General features: G+C 45.3%; 1 protein-coding gene across 1 annotated transcript in view; it reads left to right on the forward strand.

Moving 5' to 3' along the window:
* The window catches only part of FRMD4B (FERM domain containing 4B), a 61,639-nt gene extending 37,353 nt beyond the window's left edge, over positions 1-24,286 (forward strand). Inside the window, exons 9-23 of the mRNA XM_026052672.1 lie at positions 249-314; positions 1,366-1,423; positions 2,317-2,403; positions 8,726-8,802; positions 9,211-9,349; positions 9,876-10,017; positions 10,886-11,019; positions 11,108-11,227; positions 12,469-12,697; positions 15,962-16,018; positions 17,334-17,481; positions 18,671-18,796; positions 19,599-20,404; positions 21,571-21,703; positions 22,699-24,286. Of these exons, the coding sequence (XP_025908457.1) occupies positions 249-314; positions 1,366-1,423; positions 2,317-2,403; positions 8,726-8,802; positions 9,211-9,349; positions 9,876-10,017; positions 10,886-11,019; positions 11,108-11,227; positions 12,469-12,697; positions 15,962-16,018; positions 17,334-17,481; positions 18,671-18,796; positions 19,599-20,404; positions 21,571-21,703; positions 22,699-22,819 (2,443 nt within the window). The 3' untranslated portion in view covers positions 22,820-24,286. The remainder of the gene's footprint in view (positions 1-248; positions 315-1,365; positions 1,424-2,316; positions 2,404-8,725; positions 8,803-9,210; positions 9,350-9,875; positions 10,018-10,885; positions 11,020-11,107; positions 11,228-12,468; positions 12,698-15,961; positions 16,019-17,333; positions 17,482-18,670; positions 18,797-19,598; positions 20,405-21,570; positions 21,704-22,698) is intronic.
* The last annotated feature ends 1,902 nt before the right edge of the window (positions 24,287-26,188 follow it).

A 26,188-nucleotide genomic window follows, 5' to 3' on the forward strand; every position in this document is an offset into this window, starting at 1 on the left:
CAAAGCTGGCTGCTCTGAAATGGTTAATTAGGYTCTGGAAGGCTGCACGCTATGCCAAGCATTAGACAGGTCCATTCTGCTTAATGAAGGGTGGGAAACAAATCATTAAGAAACAGAGTGTAAACTGGAGTGAGAAATGTGCAGAGACGCTTCTCTGCATGCTGAGCAGGCATCTGAATTTCGGCAAATGCTATCACACACGGGAAAAGTCATTAGCTTCTAAATTGTTTTCTGTGCTTCTTTTGCAGTGAGGATAGAGTAATTGAACATTATACACAAATTAAAGGCCTGACCAGAGGACAAGCCATTGTTCAGTGAGTATGGTGCTTATTAATATGTGCAAATAGTATTTTTCCTTATCTTCCTTTTTGTTGGAAAGTGGGAGTACGTGCTGTTTTAGTGGTTATTGCTTGTGAACTCCACCATTCATATCTGTAGAAATTCTACTGAACTGTATCTTAAAGATAAATTATTCCAGACTTCACATTTTCCAGGTATCCGTTTAAGGCAGTATTTTCTCATTCAAAATACCTCAGATGTAAAATGAAAAATTATGGTCTTAGTTTATTGGAAGAGTCTTCTCCATGCTCTCCTTGCTAGCTGTTAGTTTTCTTCTTGAATACTAAGGGTGAATATCAATATAAGTTCTGGAAGGAAAAGAAATGCATGCTTATTGAAAAGCTCAGATTTTAGTTTTCAAGTAACTGAGGTCTTCCAGGATGAATACAGAGCCCATGGAGGATGTTTTTTATTTTTTAAATTATTATTTGTATTGAACTCCTACAGACATCTGCAGTGTGATGTTACAAACCGAGAAGTTGGGGCTGATTTACATGATTGTAGGATATAGATAGCTGGCAGTTTTTCTCTCATAGCTCAGTGGTTGCACTTCTCTATATAATTCAGGAACTTCTTTCAAAGGGAGCAAAGAATAAATTATCTGCTCAGTGATTCACTGAATTGCTTCATGAAACCATTGTGCAACTGCACATTTCCTTGGGACAATATCCTTCTTAAGCAAAGCACCATAATGAAATAACTGTAGGCAATTCCTTCCCTCCAGTATTCTCCAGAAGGCTCACACGTTCAAAAGTTTTGCTCTTGGTTCTCTTCTCCCAACTTCCAATATGAAAATCTTTTGTTGTATGGGAAATTTTCCATTCGCTTCATTTGGGCCAAAATGTCACAGCTWTGCCCAGGCCCGGATGTCAAGATTTTTCTGAAAACATGGGCCTTTAAATCATTAAGTTACTGGAAGCATGCAAATGATAAATGTCTTGACTCACATATATGTGACAAAAATATGTTAATAGATGTTGTTCCCTCCAGAGAATCTCAGCTGATATACTATAAATCTGTCTACAGGTATATGAAAGTGGTAGAAGCTTTGCCAACATATGGAGTCCATTACTATGGAGTAAAGGTTAGTAGATGTCCGTAGATAATGTGATTGCTTAGCTTATTGCATGTGATTATATTCCTGAAGGAGTAGTTGCATGATTCAAGACCTATTTATCAGCATTAAACCCTATGTTTTTTAGCCTTTATGATTTTTTTCCCCCCTTTTCAGTTGTCACTGAAACATTTTCAGAGAGCAGCTAAGAATTATGTGCTACAGATGACAGAAAGGAATCTTTACTAAAACCTTCTGTAATCCTATCAGGAGCTAAATTCATATCAACTTAATTAAACTGGATATCACTTCTAAATTGTAAGCATTTAATATTTTCTCCAGGGACATTGCTAATCAAGACTAGAGAAAAAAAATACTAAGTAGAGAAAACTGTTTCTAAGTGGCAGGTAATTAGTGAGTGAGTGTGCATGTGGAAATACACCATTTATTCCAGTTGCAAAGCAGAGCCTGTGCAAAAGCATTTTCGAGCTCAGCAGAGCTGGTTTAGTTATTTTGACTCATGACCATGGCGATAGCCCCTGAGAAGTAGGTGCCATGAACTGTTCTGCTGCTGTCTCACACCTGAATTTAGGTGTGAGCCTTTGCTCAGGTCTTTGTTTGGCCCATCTTCTTACCTCCTCATTAGTTCAACAATGATTGATGACCATTTCTTTCAGCAGCACTGATGCTTTTAGTCATCTTTGCAAAACCGCTGCCTRTTTTCTTACCTGTGACCAAGAAAGCAATAGAAGAAATTTTCAGTGTTCATCTTAGCAATCCACATTGTGTCAATTTGAGAAAAAAGAACTAATAATAAAAAAAGTTTGATCTACTCATACTTGGCATAGAATGAAGGAAGGTGCAATCTCTGAACTGATTAATTCTGAATTAGATCTTGGTTCATGTAGTCTTTCATTTCTCAGGATAAACAAGGAATCCCTTGGTGGCTTGGGATAAGCTATAAAGGAATAGGCCAGTACGACTTACAAGACAAGGTCAAGCCCAGAAAGGTAAGTTTGGGGTTTTTTGTTTGTTTGTTTTGGAGAGGGTGGGTGTTGCGTTTTAAAACATGCATTTGTAAACTATGACTTATTAGTCTGAGCAGCTGTGGAAGTTAGAGACAGAAAGAGAATTCAGCTAACATGAATATAGTAAAATCCTCCTCTCTTRTAGATACCAGAAATTCCTTTTGGGATATTTAGTTCATGTGTCTTTGAGTGTGGTGGTTTCAGGACAGTCTTTTCAGGAATTTTGGCAGCCTCCAGGGATAGCTACAAAGTGTGAAGCAATTGGGTTCCTGCAAATCACAAACTACAGCCTTGTACTTGAGCAGTGTTTCAGTTGGCATTCATAGGTGTATTTTGGGTATGAAATGATGAAAGTATCTACTGATATCCATGAAGTACAAGCAGATCTGTCTGCAAGACTTTTCAGGCAACTCCTTTTCCTTAATACATGGCATTTTAAGGGCTGGGGCTGAGGGAGGATGCCGAGGACTGGAGGCCATTCTTTTCTGTGTCCATCCACCTTATCTGCAGCATGTCTCCTGCAGAGGAAACCCTGCCAAAACCCTCAGTTGCCATTAAAACAGGGCAGAGGATACTGTATTGCAGTGTTGGCTCCCTGAAAATCATCCGTGAGCAAGCCCTAACAAGCTCTTCTGCAGGCAGTCTTGGAAATCCATCATGCAGCCCAGACTCATGAGGGGTTGGGAACTCATCCAGATCTGTAGCTGAATAAGCCTCATTCAGGCAGGACTAAGCCCTGCAAGATTCTGAAGAGTCACTTAACAGATTTGGTCGTGGAGAAGAGCCAGCACTTCACGTGCAGGAACAACACTGTTGGGTTGAATGTGCTTGGTTTCCTTTGCTCATGTCTTTGCTAGAACATTTAAGCTGTGAAGAGATGGAAACAGGGGCTTTGTTGCTGTCCTATCCTGGGAATGACTTGGGCAGGAGTTCACATGAAGTATGTGCTTCCTGCCATGGAATTTTACATTTGCAAAATAATATTTAGTGTATTAGTGCCAAAAAGCACTTAGCAAAACTTCCTTGTTAAGAGTAATTCTCCTTCAAGCTCCCAACTTGATCTGGTTCTCATTTTCCCAACAGGCTATGACTTGATTTCCTTTGGTAAATTTATATGTCTGTGTGTCCAAGCTTCAACTTCTAAGTCCTTCTCTTGCTTTGTTTAACTAGGCACTTAATTTAGTGCCAGGCCTGTCTTACCAGGCATGTTTCAAAATTACAGTGACACAAGAGAAGCGCTAGAAGATCCAGTTAATTCGGTCGTTGATCCTTAAGGGAGAGTATCAAGCAGCTCCTCCAGCTGCTGAGCACTTTCCTATATTTAGACAGTAACTACAAGATTTTCCATTAGGGTCAAACACAGATCATTCTCTAGTCAAGAAAACCAGCTGTGACCAGCAACTTTCTCCAAGAAAATACAGCCTGCCTGGCTAGGAGTGTTGCTGCACCGAGCACTGATTTTATGCTTGTGAGATTTTAGTTTACAACATCAACTAGAGTATTAAGAAATTCCTTTTATAGGTCAACAGGGCCAAGATACCAAGTCCTGCCCTACTACAATTGCTTATGAGGCATCGCCTTGGAACACGATGGGGGTTGTGTTCGAAAAGATAAAATTAAAAAGCTTCCAAAGGTCACTTGTGCAGTCCAAGTGTTTCGATGCTAATAGCTGCCTGCTTTATTGTAGTTGTAATTATACAACTGAGATTAGTGATCAAAGTGGAACATGGAGGAGAGGAGCTTCAATGCAGAGGGAAGGTTTCATGTTAGTATACTGCTAGAAGCATCCAGAATAGGAGTGGCCCTAGTGTTTTTATGGGTAAAAATAGGAGAATAATGGGAGGGGACAAAAATTACCCAGGCATCTCAACTTTTTCTGAGCACTGGCTACTTTTTACACATGGGTAAATATGCCAGGAGATCCTTTATACAGAGGGTGTTTGAAACAAAGTGCACTTCTAACAGGATTTATGGAAGCAACTGGAATTAAATTGGCTTCCAGGAGTAAGGAAAACGCTGGATGTGGAGAGGTGACCATGGACAGCCTCAGATTGCAACTAAAGATGCTGAGACGCTACTCTTTGTGTCCATGCAGGCTAGTCTTGTTGCCTGGGCCAGGGCAGGCAGAAGTTTATTTTAAGCAATATTGTTGTTTGTTCATATTTGTGAATGTATAAAAAGAGGCAAGGCTGTACAGCTTGTCCAAATCTGGGAGTGTCATCCCACTGTTTACATTGTGGATCAAAGGTGCTATTCTGTTTATCCTGAGGCATCTGGGAAAGGGAATCCATCCTTACTGTGCTCCACTTTGCCAGCTAGCGATGTTTCAGTGCCTCTGATTAGTTGAAGGGAAGGGAAAGGGTGAGTCCAAATCTAAGCAGGAACAAGCCGGGCTTTCCTGATTTGAGAGACACGAGTGTCCTCTAGGTGGGGGGAAAAAAAAAGCAGCTGCAAAGCTGCTGAGTTTTGAGGTGAGACACTGCACAGTCGGTGTCTTTTCTCTGTGCRAAGCCTCTTGCCGCACGTGCAATGTTCAGGACTGTCAAACAGCTGCATTTTTTTTAATATTGTTCAAGATGCTCGTGACAGGCAGCTGCAAGGGACTAACTCCATATTCAGAGTAAATATATATTTATAAAAATAATTACATGCACCTATTGGTGTAATATCAATTAATTCCCAACAAATATAACCAATCTCCTGAARAAGCAGACTCTTCTGGCCTTATCCGGGTCTTTAAGCCAAGAGATCTAAACAGGAGCCTAGGAGCACAGTGGCTATCCTAAGATTTGTCTGTTGGCGACAGTGTGAAGTCCAGGTTTGAGAGGCTGTCCCAGGAAGGGACTTGGGGGCAGAGCTGGATGGAGCAACCYGGGCACACAGGTCACCAGCCCGGCCTGGTTTGGTGCATGTGCCAGAGCAGAGCAGCACGTTCGCCCGGGCTGCGAGGGGCGGCTGGTGACTCGGGCGGCAGGACGGGCCGCCCCGGGAGGCTCGAGCCCACTCRATTAGGGGCGCACAAAACAGCTCCCTGTGCCAGAGCTTTGTGTGCCGCTTCCAGCCGCTGAGGCCTCCCTTCTGTCTGCCCATGTTCTCCTCGGGGCTGGGATACAAAGACTGCATTGTCCCCGCTGTGGGACACACATCGCGAAGCGAGCCCCGCGTTGGGCCCGGTGCTCCGAGGAGGGGCTCCTGGCCCGCGGGTTGCTCGCCCTGCCACCGGCTTTGCCTTTTCTCACACTTCATTGTCTTTCTGCAGGCAGCTCCCCGGTGACAAATCATCTATAATGTCTTAAAAAGAAAAAAATAATCTTGCTATGGTATTGTTTCAAATCTGCAAGAATTTCAACTCCGTTGCTGGTTGTGTTGAATACGTTATGTTCTCAGAAATGTTTTTGTTAGAGCATGCTCATTTTGAAATGGATATTTATATCTTTCTTTTAATTCAGCGTACTCCATCTAAATGCAGATGCTGGAAGTTTCCCTTGCAGAACATTTTCTTAATGTAAATTTTCTCCCTTGCCTTGCTGAATTGTTCCGAGCACAATAGCGTTTGTACGGGGCTCTCAGCAGGCTGATCTAATTATGCAAAGATTTCTTTTACTATGTTTATTTCTCACCGAGTAGAAGCCAGTGATTTAGACTTAAGATACTAGGCTCGCATAATTACTTAAAGTAAACACAGAGCTGCTACGAGCCTGCTCTGAAATTTAGCTCCTTCCAGATGTGCAGAAAGTTGTTTGAATATCCCATCTGGGGAAAGAAATGAGACACGTTTCATGGCAATTTGGCTGTTCATGGCTGTGATATCTCTGTACCCTATTAAGGACTACATTAGTGAGAACCTGGCAAGGAAGGACCGTAATGAATAAGGAAAAAACGTGAAGAAGAGGGTTTTGTTTTTTCAGACTGGTCCCAGTAGGTTGCAGGGCTTTGGTTGCAGATTCTGTCCTTGCATGGTCCTGATGTTCCTGCCTGATGCTTTACAGTATCTAGAACAGGATGGCAAAAAAACGTGGGAAACCTGGACCCGACTTGTTTGAAAGCTGCGTCAGGGTGGTGGAAATCTGCTTAATGAGAGGGGTGCCTGATTAATGAGGCACAATCAGCCGGCTTTGCACCTCTGCTTTGTCCAAGAAAAACAGCCAGCAAACCTTGACCGGGCCGAACTGTGTGGGGTCGGACATGTGCTGGCTGGGGAGTTCTCCATGAACATTGAAGGATCTGACAATCTAAATGGATGGGAAGTCTATTAAGAAAACACTCATTAGCTCAGGTGGACCTAATCATCTGGGTAAAGAGAACATATATATTGCAAAACTTCCTCAGAAACATGCTAATTATTCCTAATTGCACATCCTGCCCTCAAAAAATAGTCCCAGGTGTCCAGATATTTTTTGTAACTCTTTTGTCTTTTACTGCACATGTAATTTAGGTGCAATTGAAATGAAGAATGATTTAGAAAGTGTTTATGCAGTTAGCCGGGGTTCAAAGGCGTAGGAAAGCTCTGCCTGTAAAGACAGTTTTCTGAGTGTTTCCCTTTGACCACAATCGAGAAAATACTACTTGAAGGAGTTCATAGAACTTCAATTAATTTACTGTGATTATTCATTATATTTTTTCCTCTTGTATATACTGGGGAGACCTTTTTTTCTACTTGTAGATGAAAACCCAGAGATGTTAGGCAAAAACTTCTTAATACTTGTCATAGTGGTGGTGATTTCTGACTGCATGTATGTGAATATTACCCGTCTACAACTTATCCCAAAACTGCTCAGTCATCCATCTTCAGGGAGAAGGGTAGCTGCAGACAGGTGTCAGTCCTGACTGCAGGAAGCATTTCCCAGATGAGCAGGAAAACCTGCCACGCTTCCGAGGCTCCAGAGCCTCTCCCCCCTCCCCGTCGCAGACTGCTCTTGTTTTTTCCCTTTTTTTCAACACTATTTTTTCTTCCTTTTATTTTTTTTTTTTCCCTGTGGTTCCCGGGTTTCCTTCCTCTGGGGGAAAGGGTGGAACGGGGAGGCGCCGCTACCGGCAGCGCGGGTGATGTCAGACGTGTGTCAGCGGCGGGAGGCGAAACCGGAGCCGGGCGCCGTCCATGGGAGCGGGCGGCGGGAGCGGGCGGCGGGAGCGGGCGGCGGGAGCCATGGGTGGCAGGTCGCCCCTTCCCTCCTCAGCACCGTCCCGCCTGCACCTCTGCCTCGGGAATTAGGGAACCAGGGAAGGGAGGGACGGAACAGCGCRCTCGGCGGGCAGGTGAGTCTCCGTGCTGTGAAGATGATTACTGTGAAAGTGATGCAGGAGACTCGGGCAGAGGGGGGAGATGCCTGGRGCCCGGTCCGCGTGCGGGGCCGCCAGGTGCCGGAGTCCCCGGGAACGGGACTTGAGGCCGCCCCAAAGGGCGCTCGGGGAAACAGTCCGATCAGGCAGGTCTCTTCCAGCATGCAAGACTTTCAATATAAACTTAAGTTTACTTAAGCGGCATAGTTAAACAAACCTCCCTGGCTTTTTTTCTTTTTTTCTTTTTTCTTTTCTTTTTAAATCATTTGCTGGTTTAGTTATTCTAGGTAAATGGCTTTTCTTGTAGAGCAGCATCTAATCATAAATTCCTGCGCTGGAAAGGAAAAGTCTGTCTAACCAGCAGGAAAGGTCATGGAAAGAGCAGTGCCGGTTTTCCTTTTTTTTTTTTTTTTTTTTTCTTTCCCACGTACATATGAACTGGGTTATGTTTTATTTATGAGCCACTTGAAGAGCGAGCGTTTGGAGCGCAGCTCCGTGTAGCTTGGTGCAACTTTCAGGACCCTTGGAGTTCTCCCGCGCTCGCAGGGCGGTGGCAGAGGCCCCRTGCACAACCTGCTGGTGGCTGCAGCCCTCTGAGCCCCGTCCTGCCGGAAAAAAAAGGTGATTTTCACAGAACTGGTGTGGGGTGTCGCTGCCGCGGGCTCATTTCCTCGGCTGCACTTGATGAGAGCTGAAAGGACCTCAGTCCAATTCCCAAGGCAGATCTGTGAGATACGAACATGTAGCAGTGAAATTAAACATCCTCTTGATGAGAGCAGATATTTTCACAGGCAAAATCCACTATCTGCAATGTGTTGCCTGCAAGAATGGGGATTTGCTCGAGGAGCAGCCGATGCGGTTGTGTTTATGCACTTAATTTTATTGATCTTTCGGTTGTTGTCACTGCGGAGCCTCTGAAATGGCTACAGGTTTAGAGGAATTGCARTTTGCCGGAATTATGTAACCTGGGGGAGATAAACTGGTGATTTGACAGCGTTCTGCTTCTCCTCTTCAATTCTCCTAGCTATTTCAATGGAAGCAGCTGGAAAATCTCTATTTCCGTGAAAAGAAATTTGCTGTGGAAGTGCACGATCCCCGCAGGTAAGACCAGTGGGATGAGTGTTGGCGCAGACCGGGGTTAGTCATTTGAGGGTAACTCACGGAGAAGGGAGGTTTCCTTATTGCACTGGTTCTGACGTAGAACCAGGAGGCTRCTTTTTGCTCCGGGACACGGAGCCTCTCCTGCCTCCAGCAGGSATGGGGCAGGGCTGTGGGTGCTGGATTCAGGGATGCTGCCAAAGGGAGATCACAGCCGTAAGGAGCAGCGGAGAGGTGACCTTCCTACAGCCCCAGGGAGGAGAGGCAGGAGCACCGACTGGTGGGCAGCACTAAAGAGCTTTGCCTTGAGCTTCCAGGTCTCGAAAACACAGGCCTGGCAAGGAGAAAGGTGTTTGGGACTGGAGACTTCAAAGGCACCTCGTGACATTGCATTTCTCGTCTCCTCTTTAGAATTTCAGTGTCAAGAAGGACCTTTGGACAGAGCGGACTGGTAGTGCAAACCTGGTACGCAAACACTTCCCTGATCAAATCCATCTGGGTAATGGCAATCAGTCAACACCAGTTTTACTTGGACAGAAAACARAGCAAAGTAAGTTATGTTTTACTGTAGGTTTAAGTCTCGGCACCTTTCCTGTGTATCCTTCAGCGTACATTGCTCCACACAAACTAGTCTCAAGAGAGAAAATACAAATKGTTTTTTTGTGAGCTTTTTGAGCAGTCTATTAGCTGCAGTATTTGTTATTTGATTCTTTTTAGCCTGCCTCCAATTAAGCAGCATGGAAATGTAATCACAGAAAAGGGAATTCCCATGTCGCAGTGTTTAATCTGCTTTTTCTTTTGTCTCTTTCTTATTTGAATTTTGAACACAGCGTGAGTAAGGAGGAGATTTCGAGTTTGGGGATGATTCAGGCTGTGGAGGCGGGAACAGGGCGAGGAAAGAATGTCAGAGCAGGGAAGTGCACACTAAGCTGCCATGCCATGGGGTTGCTTTAGCCCTTAATTTACTGGGAGATGAGGTGTGAAATGTCATCTCTGTGACCCTGTGGTCTGAAGCTAATTAGAGGTAACTTGATGATGATGGATTTTTTTTTTTTTTTTTTTTTAACTTCTTTCAGGCAAAAATTCCTTCAGCCAGAAGTCTGGATGATATTGCCATGGATCTGACAGAGATGGGAACACCAAAAGTTTCAAAACTAGTAACTATGGAGGCTAAAAACCAGCTTATTATGGCCAGCAATGGCAGTTTAATCTCATCAGGTAATATTACTTGTAAATGCAAGGTAGTGAACTACCAGTACACTGGGGCTTGTGTGCATTAAAGGGGAAAAGAACTCCAGCTGACCATAAATTCAGAGTTATATTTGACAGCCTGTCTTAGTTACATATCTGAAATAATAACAGTTACATAACTATTGATACCCCTCCCTCCCACCTCCCCAAAGCCTAAATAAGGAGGTGAAATTATATTAGAGACAGGCATCCGTATACTTTTGGTCCATGATTAATTTGATACCGATTTATGGAATCATCAGTCCTTGAATTAAGTTCAAGTCTCATCAAAGTCCAAGGGAAATCTGATGCTAGCTGACTTGAACCTCCTGTACTAGGAACTGAATTGCCCTGAGCTCCCTGAGTAACTCAGGACAGACAGAGAAAGATAAATACTTCCAAATAAAATTCAGATCCGGAGGGGACTTTCGATCTCTGCATTGAGATATAAATGAAGGCAAGGGGAAAATAAAAGCTTAGCTTGCCACAGACATACCTGTAGTTAAGTGRGGAGTCTCTGCGTCTGCATCAAATGCAAAATCAAAGCTATTAGTTCGTATATATGAAGATCATCATACCTAATGATTTGCTTTATATTCTATATAATGGGTTTTGAGGTCTTATACTTGAKATTTAAGTGCCTGGTTTTATTCCCAGGGTATTGGATTAGTGCAGACTTCATAAAACCTTGCTTGCTGGATGACACAGCAATTGAATGGTGCCTTTTGAATAACATACAGTTTGGTTACGTTAGGCTCCTTTGGGAAAACAGCCTRCCTGACCAGTTCTTCCTTGCAGGAAAAAAAACAAAAGTCTTTTCCCTGCAAATTATCTAATAACAAAGTGCATTTTTCAGGTTCTCAGGATTCAGAGGTCAGTGAAGAACAAAAGAAGGAGAAAATTATGGAACTAAAGAAGAAAGAAAAACTCCTTCAAGAAAAACTTCTTGAGAAAGTAGAGGAGCTGAAGAAAATTTGCCTGCGAGAGGCRGTAAGATCTGCACCTTGCACTAGGGTAGAGGTGGGGAGAGCCTTTCTCTCCTTCCAGACCATCACCTAGAGCCTTTTCTGTTCCTCAGGAGCTGACAGGCAAGATGCCAAAGGAGTATCCTCTGAGTGCTGGAGAGGAGCCTCCCCAGGTCAGGAGACGTGTGGGCACTGCATTCAAACTGGATGACAACCTACTCCCCAGCGAAGAGGTGGGTACTGTACCTAGTGTTTTGATTTGTTTCTCATCGAAGGTGGGGCAGCCAGACCCATGACCAAAGCCACTTCTAAATAAACTTTCCYGATTGTTTGGGTCGCTGATTTTATCTAGTTAAGAGGCAGCTAGGATAGTCGCATGCATATGCAGGGAAACTTAGAGTAATATCCTTATTTCAGTTCTGCAGGAAAGTAGCTGTATCAAAAAGCCCAAATATCTCTGCATTTGACCTCCTGATTTGACTCTGCCACTTGAGTGTTAATGGAAATTTTGCTGCTAATTAGAGAAAGGCAGGTTCATGCTGCAGTTTGGCAACGTAGGGCTATGAGCTTGCTTTTCTTCTAAAGTGCTGATTTGTGGAGTGCTGGGGTTATGCTTGATCCAAGTATGTGCCTYGGGAGTGCTGTTCCCTTACAAAATCATCTCTCCATGAGCACAGGCGATAACTCCACGTGACAGTGGGAGGAGATTTATCCCTGGCTTAATGCGAGTTCCACCTAAGTAAAAGCTCTCTCTTGCTCAAGAAGTTAATGGGATGTTTGCTGGCAGGGACTGACTCAGGAGATAGGCTAATTCAGATATATGCAGTGTCTGGACACATCCCATTCCCTCTCATTCCTTAGGAGATCTGTTCGCTGGCTCTCTTATCCAAGTGTGAAGTAAGTGTTGGGCACTTTGCATCTGTCTTCCGCCAAAACTCACTGCAGCAAACTTATGTAGACTGCTAAATGCTCCTGAAAACCATCCTACTGACAAGACTTGACAGTGCATTGCAGCGTACCTCTGCAGTGCCTTTTATCTGAGGGACTCAAAATTGTTTACAAACAATTAATTAACGCCCAGCTACCTGTTATGTAACTATGGTGATTTCAATTTTCATTTTTATTTTTGGAAAGTAGAGAGAGATTTCAAACAGACATTGTCAGGCTCTGAATTGGACCAGAAGGTTTAGCAGCCTGTAACGTGACTTGTTCAACAGATGGACCTAAACTTGAATTTAAATGTCTAGCTTAGGTCATGCAGGCTTGAGAGCTTTGGTCATTTCTCAGAAGATCTCATAATAATGTGGGTGTTGTAGAAATGAGACCTAAGGATTTCATCTGCTGAGCTGATTTTGTGTATAAACTTTGGAATTTCTAAAGGTTTCATTTCCTTATCACAAAGATAAGTCTTTCAATGACCTTAGATAATTTCTATCTTCAGTACAAGCAAGTAACTGATGTGATGAATTTGCAGGATCCCACTCTGCAGGACTTGGAGAGCAATTTTATCATACAGCAAAAGTTGGTGGAAGCTGCCAAGAAGCTTGCCAGTGAACAAGACCTGTGCAAAAATGTGAAGAAGAAAAGAAAGCAAGAATATGCTGATGCTGTAAAAAAGCTCCAAGAGATAGAAAATTCCATAAATGAATATAGAATCAAGTGYGGCAAGAAACCAACCCAGAAATCAACTTTTACTCTGCCAGGTAAACAAGAGAATTCCCCATGTTCAGATGAAARAAAGAGAAAGTTACTTGGTTCACTTACAAGATTTGTTTACATCTCTCCTATATGATTCTTATCTCTTCTGTGGCAGTTAAATAAGAAAAAGGTGCAATTGCTGCATCTGACACAAGACGTGCATTGTTTATAGGCTGTGGGCAGAATAGTCTGGAGCTTTAGAAACATGTGCAGACATGTTGCAGCGTCAGGTGCTGGCCCAAGAATGCTATACATAGAAAGGTTGGCAGGAGCATCTCAGTCGAAACTGGTGTGGTATCTTAATTCCTAATGTATTGAACATAGTTGGATTTCTAGCCTGTCGCACGCAAGAGCTTTCTCCGTTTCCTTCCACAATGCTGCAGTCCTAACAAAACCCCAATGCATGAGTTTTTCTATGAGATCAAGGAAATAAGCAGCAAAAACTTTGTTTTGTTGCCGGAAATTACTGATTTCCAAGAAGACATTAGCAAAGGTCAAAACAGGAGAAATGCAAACTGGGACGTACAGATGTTTTGCTTATTCTGTTTGCCAGAATCATGATCACAATGAAAAGAGCCTTGGCCTTCCCTTCCGAAAAAGTGATTTTCCTGAGGGAGGTGAGATTTGTTTCTTCGTAGGATAAAGCACAGAAACTTGCTAGCATCCAAGCTGARTGAAGGAAATTGGGAATAGTAAAAATTCACAGGTGTTGCACRCTCTCCTAGTTTCTGTGGTGCTTAACGATTTGAGAACATGTTTTATTTCCCCCCTCAGGGAAAATATAATTGTTAACTGACTTCTTGCATCTTCTGGCCTAGAGGAARTGCTCTTTCAAGAGTTTTTTGGAGGGGCTTTCCGGGGAACTGCCAAGTAGGAAAGAAGATGCAAGATTATCTACAGTTCATGCTGACTCGCTCTCAGTGACCCTTGTGGGATGGAAGCGTTTGTTCTGCCCCTTGGGCTTTGAGCTGAGAGCCCTTGCTGATACATATGTTCTGTGCACGATCTGTGTATCTATTGGGAAACCYTGGTGTCCTGTTCCCTTTCCGAACTGGATTTGAATTCTCATCAAGCACAAAATGCAGCAACACGGGACTACCCACTGTCGCAAAGAGCTTATTCTAAACTATTGATGATTGCTCTTTAACTAGTTGCTGATTGACAGAGATGAGGAAAACAGATGTATTTCGAGCCTCTTGCTCGCCAATGCAGGCATTAGCAGTGGGAGTGCCTGCGGTCCCTGGGCTGTGCAGCMAGAGCACAGGAAGTTACTGAAGGTCAATAAGTAGAGAGAACCTGTGAGACACGGTCTGCACAATCACCGCTGTTTGCACGGAGGTTTTTGTACCATTGTGCAAAACACGGAACTTGGGAGCTGGGCTTGCAATCGTCAGTTCTTATGCAAGTGCCACTTAGCCCATGAGCTTGCACCATCTGATTCATGCCATCCTTGTTTGCYTTCTGAGAAGGGCACAGAGCCAGGAGCTGCTGAACTCTGTCTCATGAGGGTCTCTTCCTATCGATAAGGCCTGCATATATTTAGTCAGCAGCAAGTTAGCTGCATTCCTTTCCAGTTCCCAACTCCTGCAATAGCAGCGTGTATTTGTTACTGCATCCTGAAGCAGAGCTGTCACCTGCTTCAATAACTGCTTTTCCATGTAGCCTTTTGACCATGCCTGCCTGTGCTCACAGGCTTGAGGTGGGGGGTTTCGGGAAGCTGAGCAGTGGGGAGGCAGCTRTGAGCTGGGGCAATGGCTTGTTGGAAATGACATGTTAAATAGTAACACTGATTTATCAAGCTATGGCTGTTTTCATTCCAGCCCCCAAAAGATGGGAGGTGAAGCACACACCGGACCCTCTCCTGCTGTCCATATTCCATTCCTCCCTTGCATTGCATCCTCTGCATCTCAGAGGCTTTTTTTGCCAATTGCAGGACATGGGGATTGCACAGATTTAGCGTTTAAGTTCAGAGCACCCATGCAGGGCAGACCCCCCGKGAATCCATCAGCACAGCATTAGGCCTGGGTTGTTTTATTCTTTTCTATCTAGGTAATTTTTTCCTCTCTTAAAGTAAGCCCAGTTCCATATCCTTCCATCACTTTATCAAATCCAGGTAAATAAGCTTCTCAGAAACTTCTTTTTCCTAGTGTCAGGTTGCAAGTGGAGCTGCAATCCCTCCTGCTTGGTCTGACAGGTGCCCCTGGGGCAGGGGCCAGCCCTGGTGTTACCTTCTTCTTGAAGAATGGCTTTTATTTGACAAATTCTTGTAAGCAGGTCTTTCCTTGCAAAGGAAGCACCGCAGCGAGGAGCAGCAGTGTGTTGTGTATGTGCATCAGGACTGATGGACAATCAAGCTGCAGGGACTGCCGCTTGCTTCGGGAGCTTTTCTCTCTCACAAGTGGAGGTTCCTATAGACTTTGTATCTCATCAGCTTCTTGTCTTGCTAGTAACTGCCTAGGAACAGATTTTGCTCTGGGTTAATTCCCTCTAACTGTGGCATTCTTGTTTAGCACCAGCCTCGCTTCTCTTCCTCTGGTCTTCCAAACCTTTGCATTGACAGGTCGTTCCAGAGCATAAGTGGTAACTTCCAATATCGAGGTGAGAAGACAGATGCTTACAAGAAAGCCCTACAAATAAATAACAAAATACAAAAGAAAGAAAAAAAAATTGCAATATCTATAAAACAGATATCACTGTCTGTGTTGCTGGAATTTGGAATAACTTGATAGAAATCAGTGGAATTATTCCAGATTTATATTAATCTAGTTGAAACAGAATTTGTGTGCTAATAAAACATATTAAAAAAAAAAGAAAGGTAAAGGAGAAAGAAAAAAAACTTCAGTGCCAAATTTCAAAAGACGTTTAGTACCTACCTGGTGGGATTTCAAGCCTACCTGAGGAGGTTAGATGCAGCCAAGATCTGCGTGTCTGTATAGGCTCCTAATTCCTACTGAAGCACCCAACCTCCCTGTGAGCTCTCTTGGAGGTTGGGTGGAAAACACCTTTGTGAATATTGGCCTCACTCCCAGCGCAGCTGGAGAGTCTCCTTTGATGGTGGAGGCCGCTTTGATGTGCAGGTAGCCAGCTGAGCTGCAATGGGAACAAACAGGACCCCACCGAACTGCCAGGCAGGCCTGTTGAGAGCTCGGGCGTTCAGGTGGGAGCATTTCCAGCATCTGCTGTCTCTGAGTTTTAGAAATAGACCGTATGTGATAACTGGGAGTTCCTAATGAGTCTTCTATGCTTAAAGCCTGTGTTTTCTTTTGCAGATGATATAATTCCATCTGAAAGCAGCTCCCTGTCTGATACAACAACCTACGATGAGGGTATGTTCATTATCCTTTCCTTTCTAAGGAGTGCATCTGTGCAGCTGTATTATTTTGACTTAATATCCTTTAGCCTTTTGTTGTGTCTTTCATGACTAATTGTTTGATAGCAGAGGGAAGAAAAGAGCTTAGATATAAACCTGTCTTCATAATGGGTTAGTTATTGAAAGCTTCTGCTTCATCAGCTGATTTGGGTCTTCTTCAGAGCAGGTAGATCGCTTTAATGCAATCAACTTAAGATGAGGGCACTGAGCCTTTGCAAGCAAGGAGTTTGTCTCTGCTACCTGAGCAGTGGTGAATGAAGGGCTAGAGAAGCTTCAAGATGACAGGAAATGCCTGGCCCATCTGTCCTCACATTTACTAAAACTTATTAAAAAAAAAAAAAAAAAAATAGGGTATGCAGAGACATTAACGATGTGTTTGCATTTGTCTGCTCCCCAGTGAGCTGCATCTCGCCTGGGTTCGGTGTTTGCTCAGCTTACTCACGTCGCACACCCACAGGCACACGCACGCCCTGTTCTTCAAGGTGGAAAGGACTTGGCTTGCCTCTCCCTTAACTGGCTAATCATCRTTTGGGGACAAACATTAACTAAATTATTACTCACTTTTCAGTTAGGGCATGATTCTGATCCTGCTTTGTCCCAGTTTTAGACTTGTATAAACCATCTGACCCTCTAAAATGGAGTTAGAGCTGTTTTTTCACATGTGCGACTAGAAGAGCCAGGGCTTTGCTTGTGAACATGTTCTCTGTAGTGCTAGTGCTTGGCCTGCATTATTTGTATTTGCTGGAGTTTCCTGTTGGCTCTAATGGAATCTGGATTGTGCTCTAAGCAAAGTTAGAACAACTCTGCCTCTTCAAACTGGCCTCTTCACTGTTGCTTGCAGCCAAATTTGTCTGTCAGAGTCTTTGCTGATTCAGTTGCTTTTGAAGTCRGACCCTTTTAGGTTGTATTTCAAAACAGATTCTTAAAATGTCATTTTCAACTGAAGTGCTGCACGGTGAGGGAAGGGAATTGGCTTTTGCAGAAGCTGGACGTGCCTGCCCAGCTCTGGGARGGATGGAGCAAGCAGGTGCTTTCCCAAGGAAGTTCCGCTTTGTGATCTGGCAAAGCTCCGAGCAGAAATCTCGGCAGCAGTTAATGCTGCTAAAATCTGCACAAGATCTAAAATCAGGCACCTCAGGAGAACCTCTCTGGAGTCAGAGCTTTTGTCCTTGTCTTCAGTGCAGAWCATTTCTGCTTAAAGGCCGTGAGTTTGCACACAGGCACAAAATGGGTAAGACTTTGCTAACAAAATGCATGTTCYTTTCCAACAGCCAGTGAATCCCTTGCTGTGCCAGCGCAAAGGAGCAGCTCTGCACAGCTCTCTCCAAGGCTCCCTCCACCCAAGTCCCTYGGGGTGGAGAGAATTCATCTCAGAAAGTCATCCATAAATGAGCAGCTCTTCGAAACCAGACACACCAGGTATCGTATGTCTAAGTGTCACCATGCTCTCTGCATGGTTGGCATGAGCTTGGCTTTGTCCATGTCCAGCCTTCCAACAAGTGCTCTGGAGGAGCCTGCTGCCTTTACGTTCCTCTCTGAGAAAGAAATTAGTGGCAGTGGTCAAAATCCTGCTTAGGAAAGGCAGTATATGGGTCTCTGAATGTGGAGGGTAGCGTATGCTCTTTGAAAAAGTGAGATGCATGAGAAATTTAGTATCAAGGGCTGCTTTTAAAGAATTACGCGGGGTGCTGGTACTTGAACTCTTTCCCTCTGTTTTTGTGGTTTGTTTTCAGTATTAATTAAACAGCCAGTAATTTTCCTGATGACTTTAATTGCTTTAGGTGACACTGAACCATATCCATCCCTGCTGATTGCATCAGTACTTCAGTGGGTGCATTGTCAAAGCATACAGAATTCGCATYAGCCTTGATGGCAGTTTCTGGGTGTAAGAATAGAGTTACTGGGATTTGGCCAACTACCCTCATTAGTGCCAGCTGCAGTAAGTGGCTGAGGTGCCTGGTGATCCACGGGACAGGACTCCTGTGCTAGGAGAGCAGTTCTGGAGAGCATGTGGTTAGCAGAAGATCTGCTGAAGAATGAACATATCATATGGGCCTGATTTAGTGCTAGTTGTTCTCAGTGTAAGGATTCCTGCTGATCTCAGCGTCTCTTAAAATGTATCTTTCATGAAGTGCAAGATCAGGCCTTTGAAGGCATGCTTAAAAAGTATTGACATTTTGGACAATGTCATGGACCTCTGCGTTTTTCTCAGCAGCCCCTCAAGATAATCCTCGGCATTAAGCCCAGGAGTTGCGTTATAGCCATGTCTAACTCTGTGGTTTATTTTTGAAYTGTGTCTGTGTTACCTTTTCTGACTCTTCCACTTCATCCTTTAGCAGCAGCTATTCCTACAGATCAGGCTGCGAAGACCTTTTGTGCTCTGTCACCCTCTTGAACTGCAAGAAGCGCTTAATTTCTTCTTGTTTTAACAGTACATGGGCAGTGTATTGAGTTTACATGGGCAGTGTATTGAGTTCCTCTCTTACCTTCTTCTACCCGTAGTTGTTTTTGTGCTTCTCTTTTGTTAAGGACTCGGGGCGCAGGTAGCGCAGTGTGGGGTGACCGACGCTGTGTTTAACCGAGCCGGTCTCTCCGCTTTGCCTTGCAGGGACCCGCTGTCGACTCACAGCAGCCCGTACCGGACGCTGGAGCGGCCGCCGCAGGCGCCGGGCGGCAGGAGCATGCCCACCACCCCCGTGCTCACCCGCAACGCCTACAGCAGCAGCCACCTGCAGTAAGGACGCTTTATTCAGCCTGCAAAGGAACCAAAGGGAATGGTGTGAGGAGGAGGAGGGATCCTGYGCTGTGCTTCTCTGCGCATAGCGGGGTCAGCCTCTCAGAAAGGCTGCCTGGGGTATTTGAAGCACAAGGGTAATGTCAATCAGTCCTGCGCCAGCTTTGTGACAGGCAAGGGAGAGCGTATGCACAAGTGCAAGCACCATCAGTGGTCTCTCTCCCCACTTCCACAGAAATAACCCCAAAACTTGCTCATAAGGTGACAAGCATCTTCTGTAGATTAAGTTCCTACAAGCCCTCTAAAAAATAAATGGAAAGACAGAAGAGATCCCAGTCAGTGCTCATGCTGATTTGGACACATACAAGTTCAACTACATTATTAGACAGTCAAGAATCCATCCAGTGGAGGAGAGGTGCTGTAGATGTTATAATATTGTAAAGGGCTCATGCTTTACTTGGCTGGAGTAATCCAACCATGAGACACAGAGCCACAGGAAACCCAGCTTGCCACGCTTTGCCCCTTGCTTGGATACTTACATAGATATTTCATTCTTAAAGTCAGGGAGATCCCGTGTGTAAACCATTGCCAAAATGTGACTTGAGATGCTTTTACCATCACAGATTGACTTGATCATCATGATTTTTTTTTTTTTGAGAAATCTACTGAGTTTCTTGCAATGCAGATATTTTTATCTAATGGCAACAGGGAGTCTGTGTTGTGCTTGGGGAGCACGCTCTCCACRCACACTTTGTGTGTTCATGGGACTGTTTTTAACCCCCCTATCTCTGTGTCATTTCAGGCCAGACGCTTCCCCCCACCATTGCAGGCAGCGCAGTGGAAGTCTGGAGTCCCAAACCCACCTGCTGACCGACCCCCCTGGTGACAAACCAGCCTTCTCCCTCTCAAAGTCGCAGCGAAGCAGCAGCACGGAAGTCCTGGACGATGGGTCGTCCTACACTAGCCAGTCCAGTGCAGAATACTACTGTGTAACACCTACTCCCAGTGCATATTATACTACACAGACACTTGACAACAGGACCAGGGGTCGAAGACGGTCCAAGAAACAAAACTTTTCTGCTGCAAGTTCAGGGAGTATGCCAAATCTTGCCCAGAAGGATGTCCGGAACGGTGTCTACCACAAAAGTCAGGATCAGCCTTCCTCTAGCTACTATATTTCTGGATATTCCCCTTACACCGAACCTGATGTTTACTACAACGGAGGATATGTTTATGAGAGTGACACCGAGGGACAGTACAGTGTCAATCCTTCCTATCGCTCTTCCGCGCATTATGGATACGACCGTTACAGGGAATTCAGGTCTTACCACGAGGACGAGGTGGACAGAGTACCGCACAACCCGTACGCAACCCTACGGCTTCCCAGGAAGCAAGTTGCAAAAACAGAGCATATAACCAAAAACATTCACAAGGCCTTAGTAGCAGAGCATCTCCGTGGCTGGTACCAACGTGCCTCCAGTCAGAAGGAACAGGGTCACGGCCTGCAGGCAGGCTTTGAGTCTGACAGAGGGTCTCAGAGGAGTTTGGGCTTCTCTGGTCTGCAAGTTCCCTGCTCTCCTAGCAGTCGAGTTTCTTCTTTTTCTTCAGGTAATGTCTGGTTTGCTCTGTTTTGTGTGTTCCTTCTGTGCATCCTTTTTTTCTAAGTGAAGTCRACAGAGCCTGCTCAATGCTAGAGCTCTGTCCTGAAATGTAGACGGGCACTTGGCTAGGACATCTGCTGTGGTGGGTGCTTGGGAGGAGAGTCTCTCTCTGTGGATCTACCTGGTGGAAGCAACACAGTCCCACGCGCAGGGTGAGGTGGCAGCCCGGAGCTCAGCAGAGATGTCCCTGAACTGGATGGAACTGCTGAGCTCCTGTTGCACCCTGAGCTTCAGAGAGCACCCACCCACGCACAGGTCACTCRCACAGCACGTTCAAAGGTCATGGACTTGGAGGGGAGTGTTTTCTGAAAACCCCATGCCAGCTAACACAGCCAGCTGCTTTTTTATCATCTGATTTGTTTTCACATTTTCCTGAGAGTGTACCTGCTGCCCGTCAGTAGAAACTCCAGTAAAAATACCACACTGCTTTTATGATCTGTCAGGGCCATCACCTGCCTGGGAATCAAGTAGGTCCATGTGCTGACAGCTCAAGGCCCTGCGCAGTCGAAGTCTTTTCAAGAGCAATACAGAATTCCCAGGAATTGTTGAGTAGGAGCCAACAGAAATTTTTCAGCTGAGGGACCTCAGGGGAGGAGAAGCTGTCAGACCACAGGCCACCAGCCCTGTTCACTGTGGTCAGAAGCAGAGGACTTGTTTGCTCCCCTCTGTGCCTGGTGCAGAGCTGATGTATGGATTGCCAAGAGGAGTTTGAGATGGGAGCTGTACACAGGGTGCCCTAGGTTATTTGTTGCCTTCTCATGYTGTCTGTTCTGCTGTTTGTAAATGCAAATGTAAGGGTCATATAGGCTCCAAGCAGGCATGTTTAGCAAATACAAGCAGTGTGCAAGGCTTCGTGGTGTACATGCGGTTGCTCTGATGGTTTCCAAAATAAGCATCACTGAATGGGCCATAAAGTCTTTTTAAGGAAATATTGCATAATGCTGAAATACTGCACAATCAGTGCTTTGCTCCTCCTGGTCCTTATAAATTACRTGTATTTACTCCTCTCCCCTGCAGAAACCTGTAGAGATCCCTAATGAGAACCRGCCCCCTCTTTCAGTTGGTTTAGCTGGAGAAACATCTAATTTGGTGGTGCTTTTTTTTCAATTCTAGCATCTTCTGCAAACACCGCAGGGMCCTGGCGGAACCCGCTGGCACAGGGACTCTCGGATTACGACTCGTTATCTCATTCCTCTTACGCCAGCTGTTATGGGAATGTTTACGGCAACCTTCCRTTGCAGAGCAGGTGAGTGGAGTGTCTCAGGATTCCTGCCCCTCCTCGTGCTTTATAGACTATAAAACCTCCCGAACAAAGCTGCTGGGTTCACAGGAACAGCATAAAGGGCAATAAAACCRACATGAAGAGAGCAGGTCGTCTCCAGAAGGTGCAGAGCAGCATTCAGGGAAGGGGGAAAGGAGCACCGTGCAGGCTCACGTCCTCTGCTGCACGGTCGTTTCCTGTTGTTCCCTTTATTTGGGGTTTTCCACCTCCCGCTCTGCCCGCGATGCCACCTGTTATCGGGAGCACAGAGGCTCTCTGTGCAGGGCAACGTGCTCCRTGCCCCAGCTGTGCCAAGTGCCCCACACTTGTGTGTCCTGCTTGGTGGGCTGCAGTCTGTGTGCAGCTTCTGCCAGGCTGCTGGCGTGTCTACACTTGCAATTTTCAGTTATTTGTTTTAAAGTAAAGTGTAAGCAAAGAATATGAAAGCTTCTCCTAGATCCTTGCTTTCAAACTGAAAGCCTCCGGCTTTTTTATTACGGTAATTAGAAAGATCTACAGTAACAGTGTTTAAAAACAGTGTTCCTACTGATTTCTTAACTTCCTATAATTAGGCTGCAAAAAGGTCTGCTTATTTTGACAGCTTTATCTGTATGAGGTATATTAGCTATTAATTTTCCATATTCTGAATACCTCATTTATCTCTCCTGTTTTGTTTCAATGTGATTATAGCAACTGAGCAATTGATATGTTCTGCAGTCTTAACAGTACCAAGCTCCAGGGATCCTGTTGCTCTGATGACCCAGAGCACAAAGCCTGGGGTTGTCTTGGGATCCAACTTACTCTGGGCTTAAACTCTCAAGCKCCTTGGGATGTGTGTGAGTTGCATTGAGATGGGATGGGAGTCGCTCCCTCCTGCAGCCGGGAGCCTGGAGAGCCCCTTGGGAACTTGAGGAGCCCCTGGGGAGCCTGGGGAGCCTCTCAGCTCCCACTCCTCGCTGATGCCCTCTCTCTTTTTGCAGAGCTTTTGGCGAGACGAGCCAGCTGGGTGGCGACGAGGGCAGCCGCTTGGAAGACGACTTGCACAGCAACGAGCAGCGGTTGTTTTGGCACGAGGATTCAAAGCCTGGGACTCTCGTGTAGCCCGCGCGCGGCCCTGCATTCGTACCCTTGCGTGCCTTGCACAGAACGCTGTTACCTGGAAGAGGATCTCGGGTGGAGCTTCCCAATCAGGCCAGAAGGAAGGGTTCTGTTTGGCTGGGAAAGGTGGAAATTCAGCATTAAGAGGGACTATAGCAAAACCTACCAAGTCTTACCCACAGAGGTGTTTCTGAATCCCGATGGCCGGCGTGAGCAAGGGCAAGCCACGAGTTAATCTGTGACAAGATGCAGCACTTGGTTGAAGTATTTATACTTGGCAAGCACTTTGGGGAAGATTGGAAGATGTTGAAGGCAAACCTCAAAAAAATGTGAARAGGAAACTCTTATGGAAAACCAGGAATTTTAGGAGCACAATTTCYGTGTCTGAAAGAAGAAGAAATGAAAATTTCTTCTCCCATGGCTTATGRCGGCCTGGAAGGACTTTCATAAGCCTATGAAGGATAGATACTGTGTGTGTGAGTGAGGCAAAGGACTTAATCAGTATTGGATCATTACTTGAAGGAAGGCTGGATCTTTTTTTAAGGAGGTTTGAATGAGAATATCCATATTTGGGGTGTTGTTAAGAGTGTTTGTTAGCACCACAAGCAAGTTCTGAAAAGAAAGGTATTTGCTGTCACAAAATGTCATGTAAAACTATAGGTGGTTGTGGATTTTTAGAAACAGAAGCAGTAAACTTTGAACTCTCTTCCGTGATAAAGTGTAATTAATAACCTCACRTTTGATCAACTTTCCATGGTACAATATCACTGTGCAGAGGAGTATGCAGAAGTTCACCCTGGGTGCACAGTGAACTACTAATTGGATATCAGTTGCGTTTTGCTCTGCCCCATTGAGTYGAGGATTGGGATGGAGCGCTCTAGTAATCACACATTCAACAATCGGGGTGTAATGGCCAGTATTGTGAGGTGGAGGCAAACAGAACCAACCGACCAAGCGGGTGCCTTAAAACTGAGGGCATTAGAGTTGTACCACGAGCCATGGGAGCTGCCCGGCGCGTTGCAGCGTCGCTGAGTGACCAAACAGCATCTTCACAGGACCATCCGTTTCTCAAAACACAATAGTGCGACTGCAGGTTTGGCCGAGGAGAGAGAAACCTACCTCATATCATCCATCTGTAGGAACAAACTAGCATGGGTTGTCTCGTGTGATTTGCAGGAAGTCACTTGCATTCTGTAAAATATCTCTCGTTTCGCAGCTGTAATGTGCTTCAGGATTCCATACAATGGTGCTCTTCTTTTTCTTTTATACAAAGGGTTAGCTACTCCTTGTTCATATTGTGAATAGAAAAGTTTCTGATAAACCTTTTTGACATTTTTTACCAATATTCTAGAGCATGTAATATATACAGAAGGACACAATTGTTAAGCTGGTACTTAGTCGTTTGTATTATTAGAGCCGCGATTTGGAATTAAACGAACAAAAGCAAAATAAAAAGATAACTTATTTCTTTTTTTTTTTTGGCATATTTGTATAGCCTTTTAGAAATGCGAAAGCTCTTTTTGCTTATTCTTTTRCTACTTCTGAATTTTTTAGACCTATTATTTTGGTATAGGTCAATAAACTAAAAAGTGTGCTCTCAAAAGCCTCTCCGTATTGCTCCTATTTCTCTCTGAGYGTTCCCCACGAAGCAGCGCGTGGTTTTTCAGGGCTTTATGGAAGCCCTTGTCCCTCGCCCGCTGGATGGAAGGTGTCTGTGACGAACCGGAGTGACTAGGGAGCACTCGTTAATTGTTAATCCCTGCTCCCRGCCTGGAGGCCTCACCGGCAGCTCCCTATGGAGCGTCTCCTCCCCGCGCCCCCGCGCCTGAAGGGCAGAGCAGCTCCTGCCTCTGGGCAATTGCACTGGGAAGTCCCGTCCTGCCTCTCTCCTGACCCACCTGCTCCTCTTTCCAGCTCTTGTCCACCAGGACCCTCCTGGAGGAGCAGCCTGGCTCCAGCTCCACAGTCCTGCTTGCTCCTTACGGCCACGCAGCCCAARTCACTCCGGATCCTTCTCTTCCCTGCTCTTTCTCATTCCCAGTGATTTCACAGCAGCTCTGCCTGTTGTTCCTATTTCCAAAGTGCGGGTGAAAATACCAGTGAGAAGGATCTGTGGGAGTCCCTGCAGATGAGCACTCCCCCCTTGCCTGTCAGTCTTCCCGCAGGGGTTTGGGGCTGTCGGTCAGCACGGCCTCGTGCATCTAACATGTTTTGGTGTTGGTAGGAAATGCTGGTGGTTTCAATGGGACATTGTATGGTGCGAAGTCCAACTCCTTGCTCAGAACTGGCGATACCAGCGTGTGCTCGCGGTCGCATTTGTCAATAGCTTCGTTTGAGAGAGRAAATGAGCTGTATGACAAAGCCCAGCCCCTGTTTAAAGCGGGAATATTTACATTCCCTTATTTTAATGCATTATCCTTTGAGTTTGGTATTGTTTCTTCTATGCTTGCTCAGGACGTAGCTCAGTCCAACACATCTGTGCTGGGCTGATGCCGGCACCCAGCCAGGCTCCRGAGGAGCTCTGATATTCCCAGCATTGTTTGGGATCATCGGGCTGAGAGCCTGGGCATTTGGGGGAGATGTTGAGCCCAACTTACTCAGTTTGGGGGCATTGGATGTAATAGTTGCCTAGAGGGCAGGAGAGAGAGGAAGGGTGCAAAGCCCCCATCCGAGCTGGGGGCTGCCCGTGCTGCCCCTTTGCTAAGAACTGCCTATTTCCAGCAATTCCTGTCCTGCCTGCTCGGCTCTTGAGGGCTCACTGTGCTGCACAATCCCTGGGGCACCAAAGGTCTGAGGTTTTGCTTAATGTTGGGTTTTATAGATCTCAAGTTTCTTTCTTCGTTATGCTGTGTTTCTGGGGTGAAGTTTTGGTCTTTGGGGAGACCAGGCCTACATCATGCAGCCGAAAAGGGAATAAAGACGTGGTTGCAATTATGAGCAGATTTGTTCAGAGCTGAAATACAAATTACCTGGYGTGTTTGAATTGCCGCTTCATCTCCATTTTCAGCTCTACATTTTTTTCCCTTCAGCCTTTCTTCATCAGGAATCATGAGGACACCTAGTGACCAACTAGCATCACTGAGAAGCTCCCATATTCTTCTCAGATTCTTTCTGTCCTTTCCAGCTTGAAGAAATATTTAGAAATCCTTATTTAACAGGATACTGAACAAAGCCAAGACGTGCCCAACATGAAACAAAGGTGAAACAGCTGCAGGTCTGCAGGGCTGCGTTTATTTCAGGAAATGGAAGATGCTGCTGAGGAGACKAGATTTTCTCCCCCCTGCAGAAAATATGCAACTTGGAGCATTTCTGCTCTGCTTTATAAATGCTGAGGGGTGAAGAAGGAGGAWTAATCCTCACCAGGAATCACCA

This window comes from Nothoprocta perdicaria, unplaced genomic scaffold (genome assembly GCF_003342845.1).
Source record: "Nothoprocta perdicaria isolate Ctin4 unplaced genomic scaffold, notPer1 scaffold_9, whole genome shotgun sequence".
NCBI classification, from domain to species: domain Eukaryota; kingdom Metazoa; phylum Chordata; class Aves; order Tinamiformes; family Tinamidae; genus Nothoprocta; species Nothoprocta perdicaria.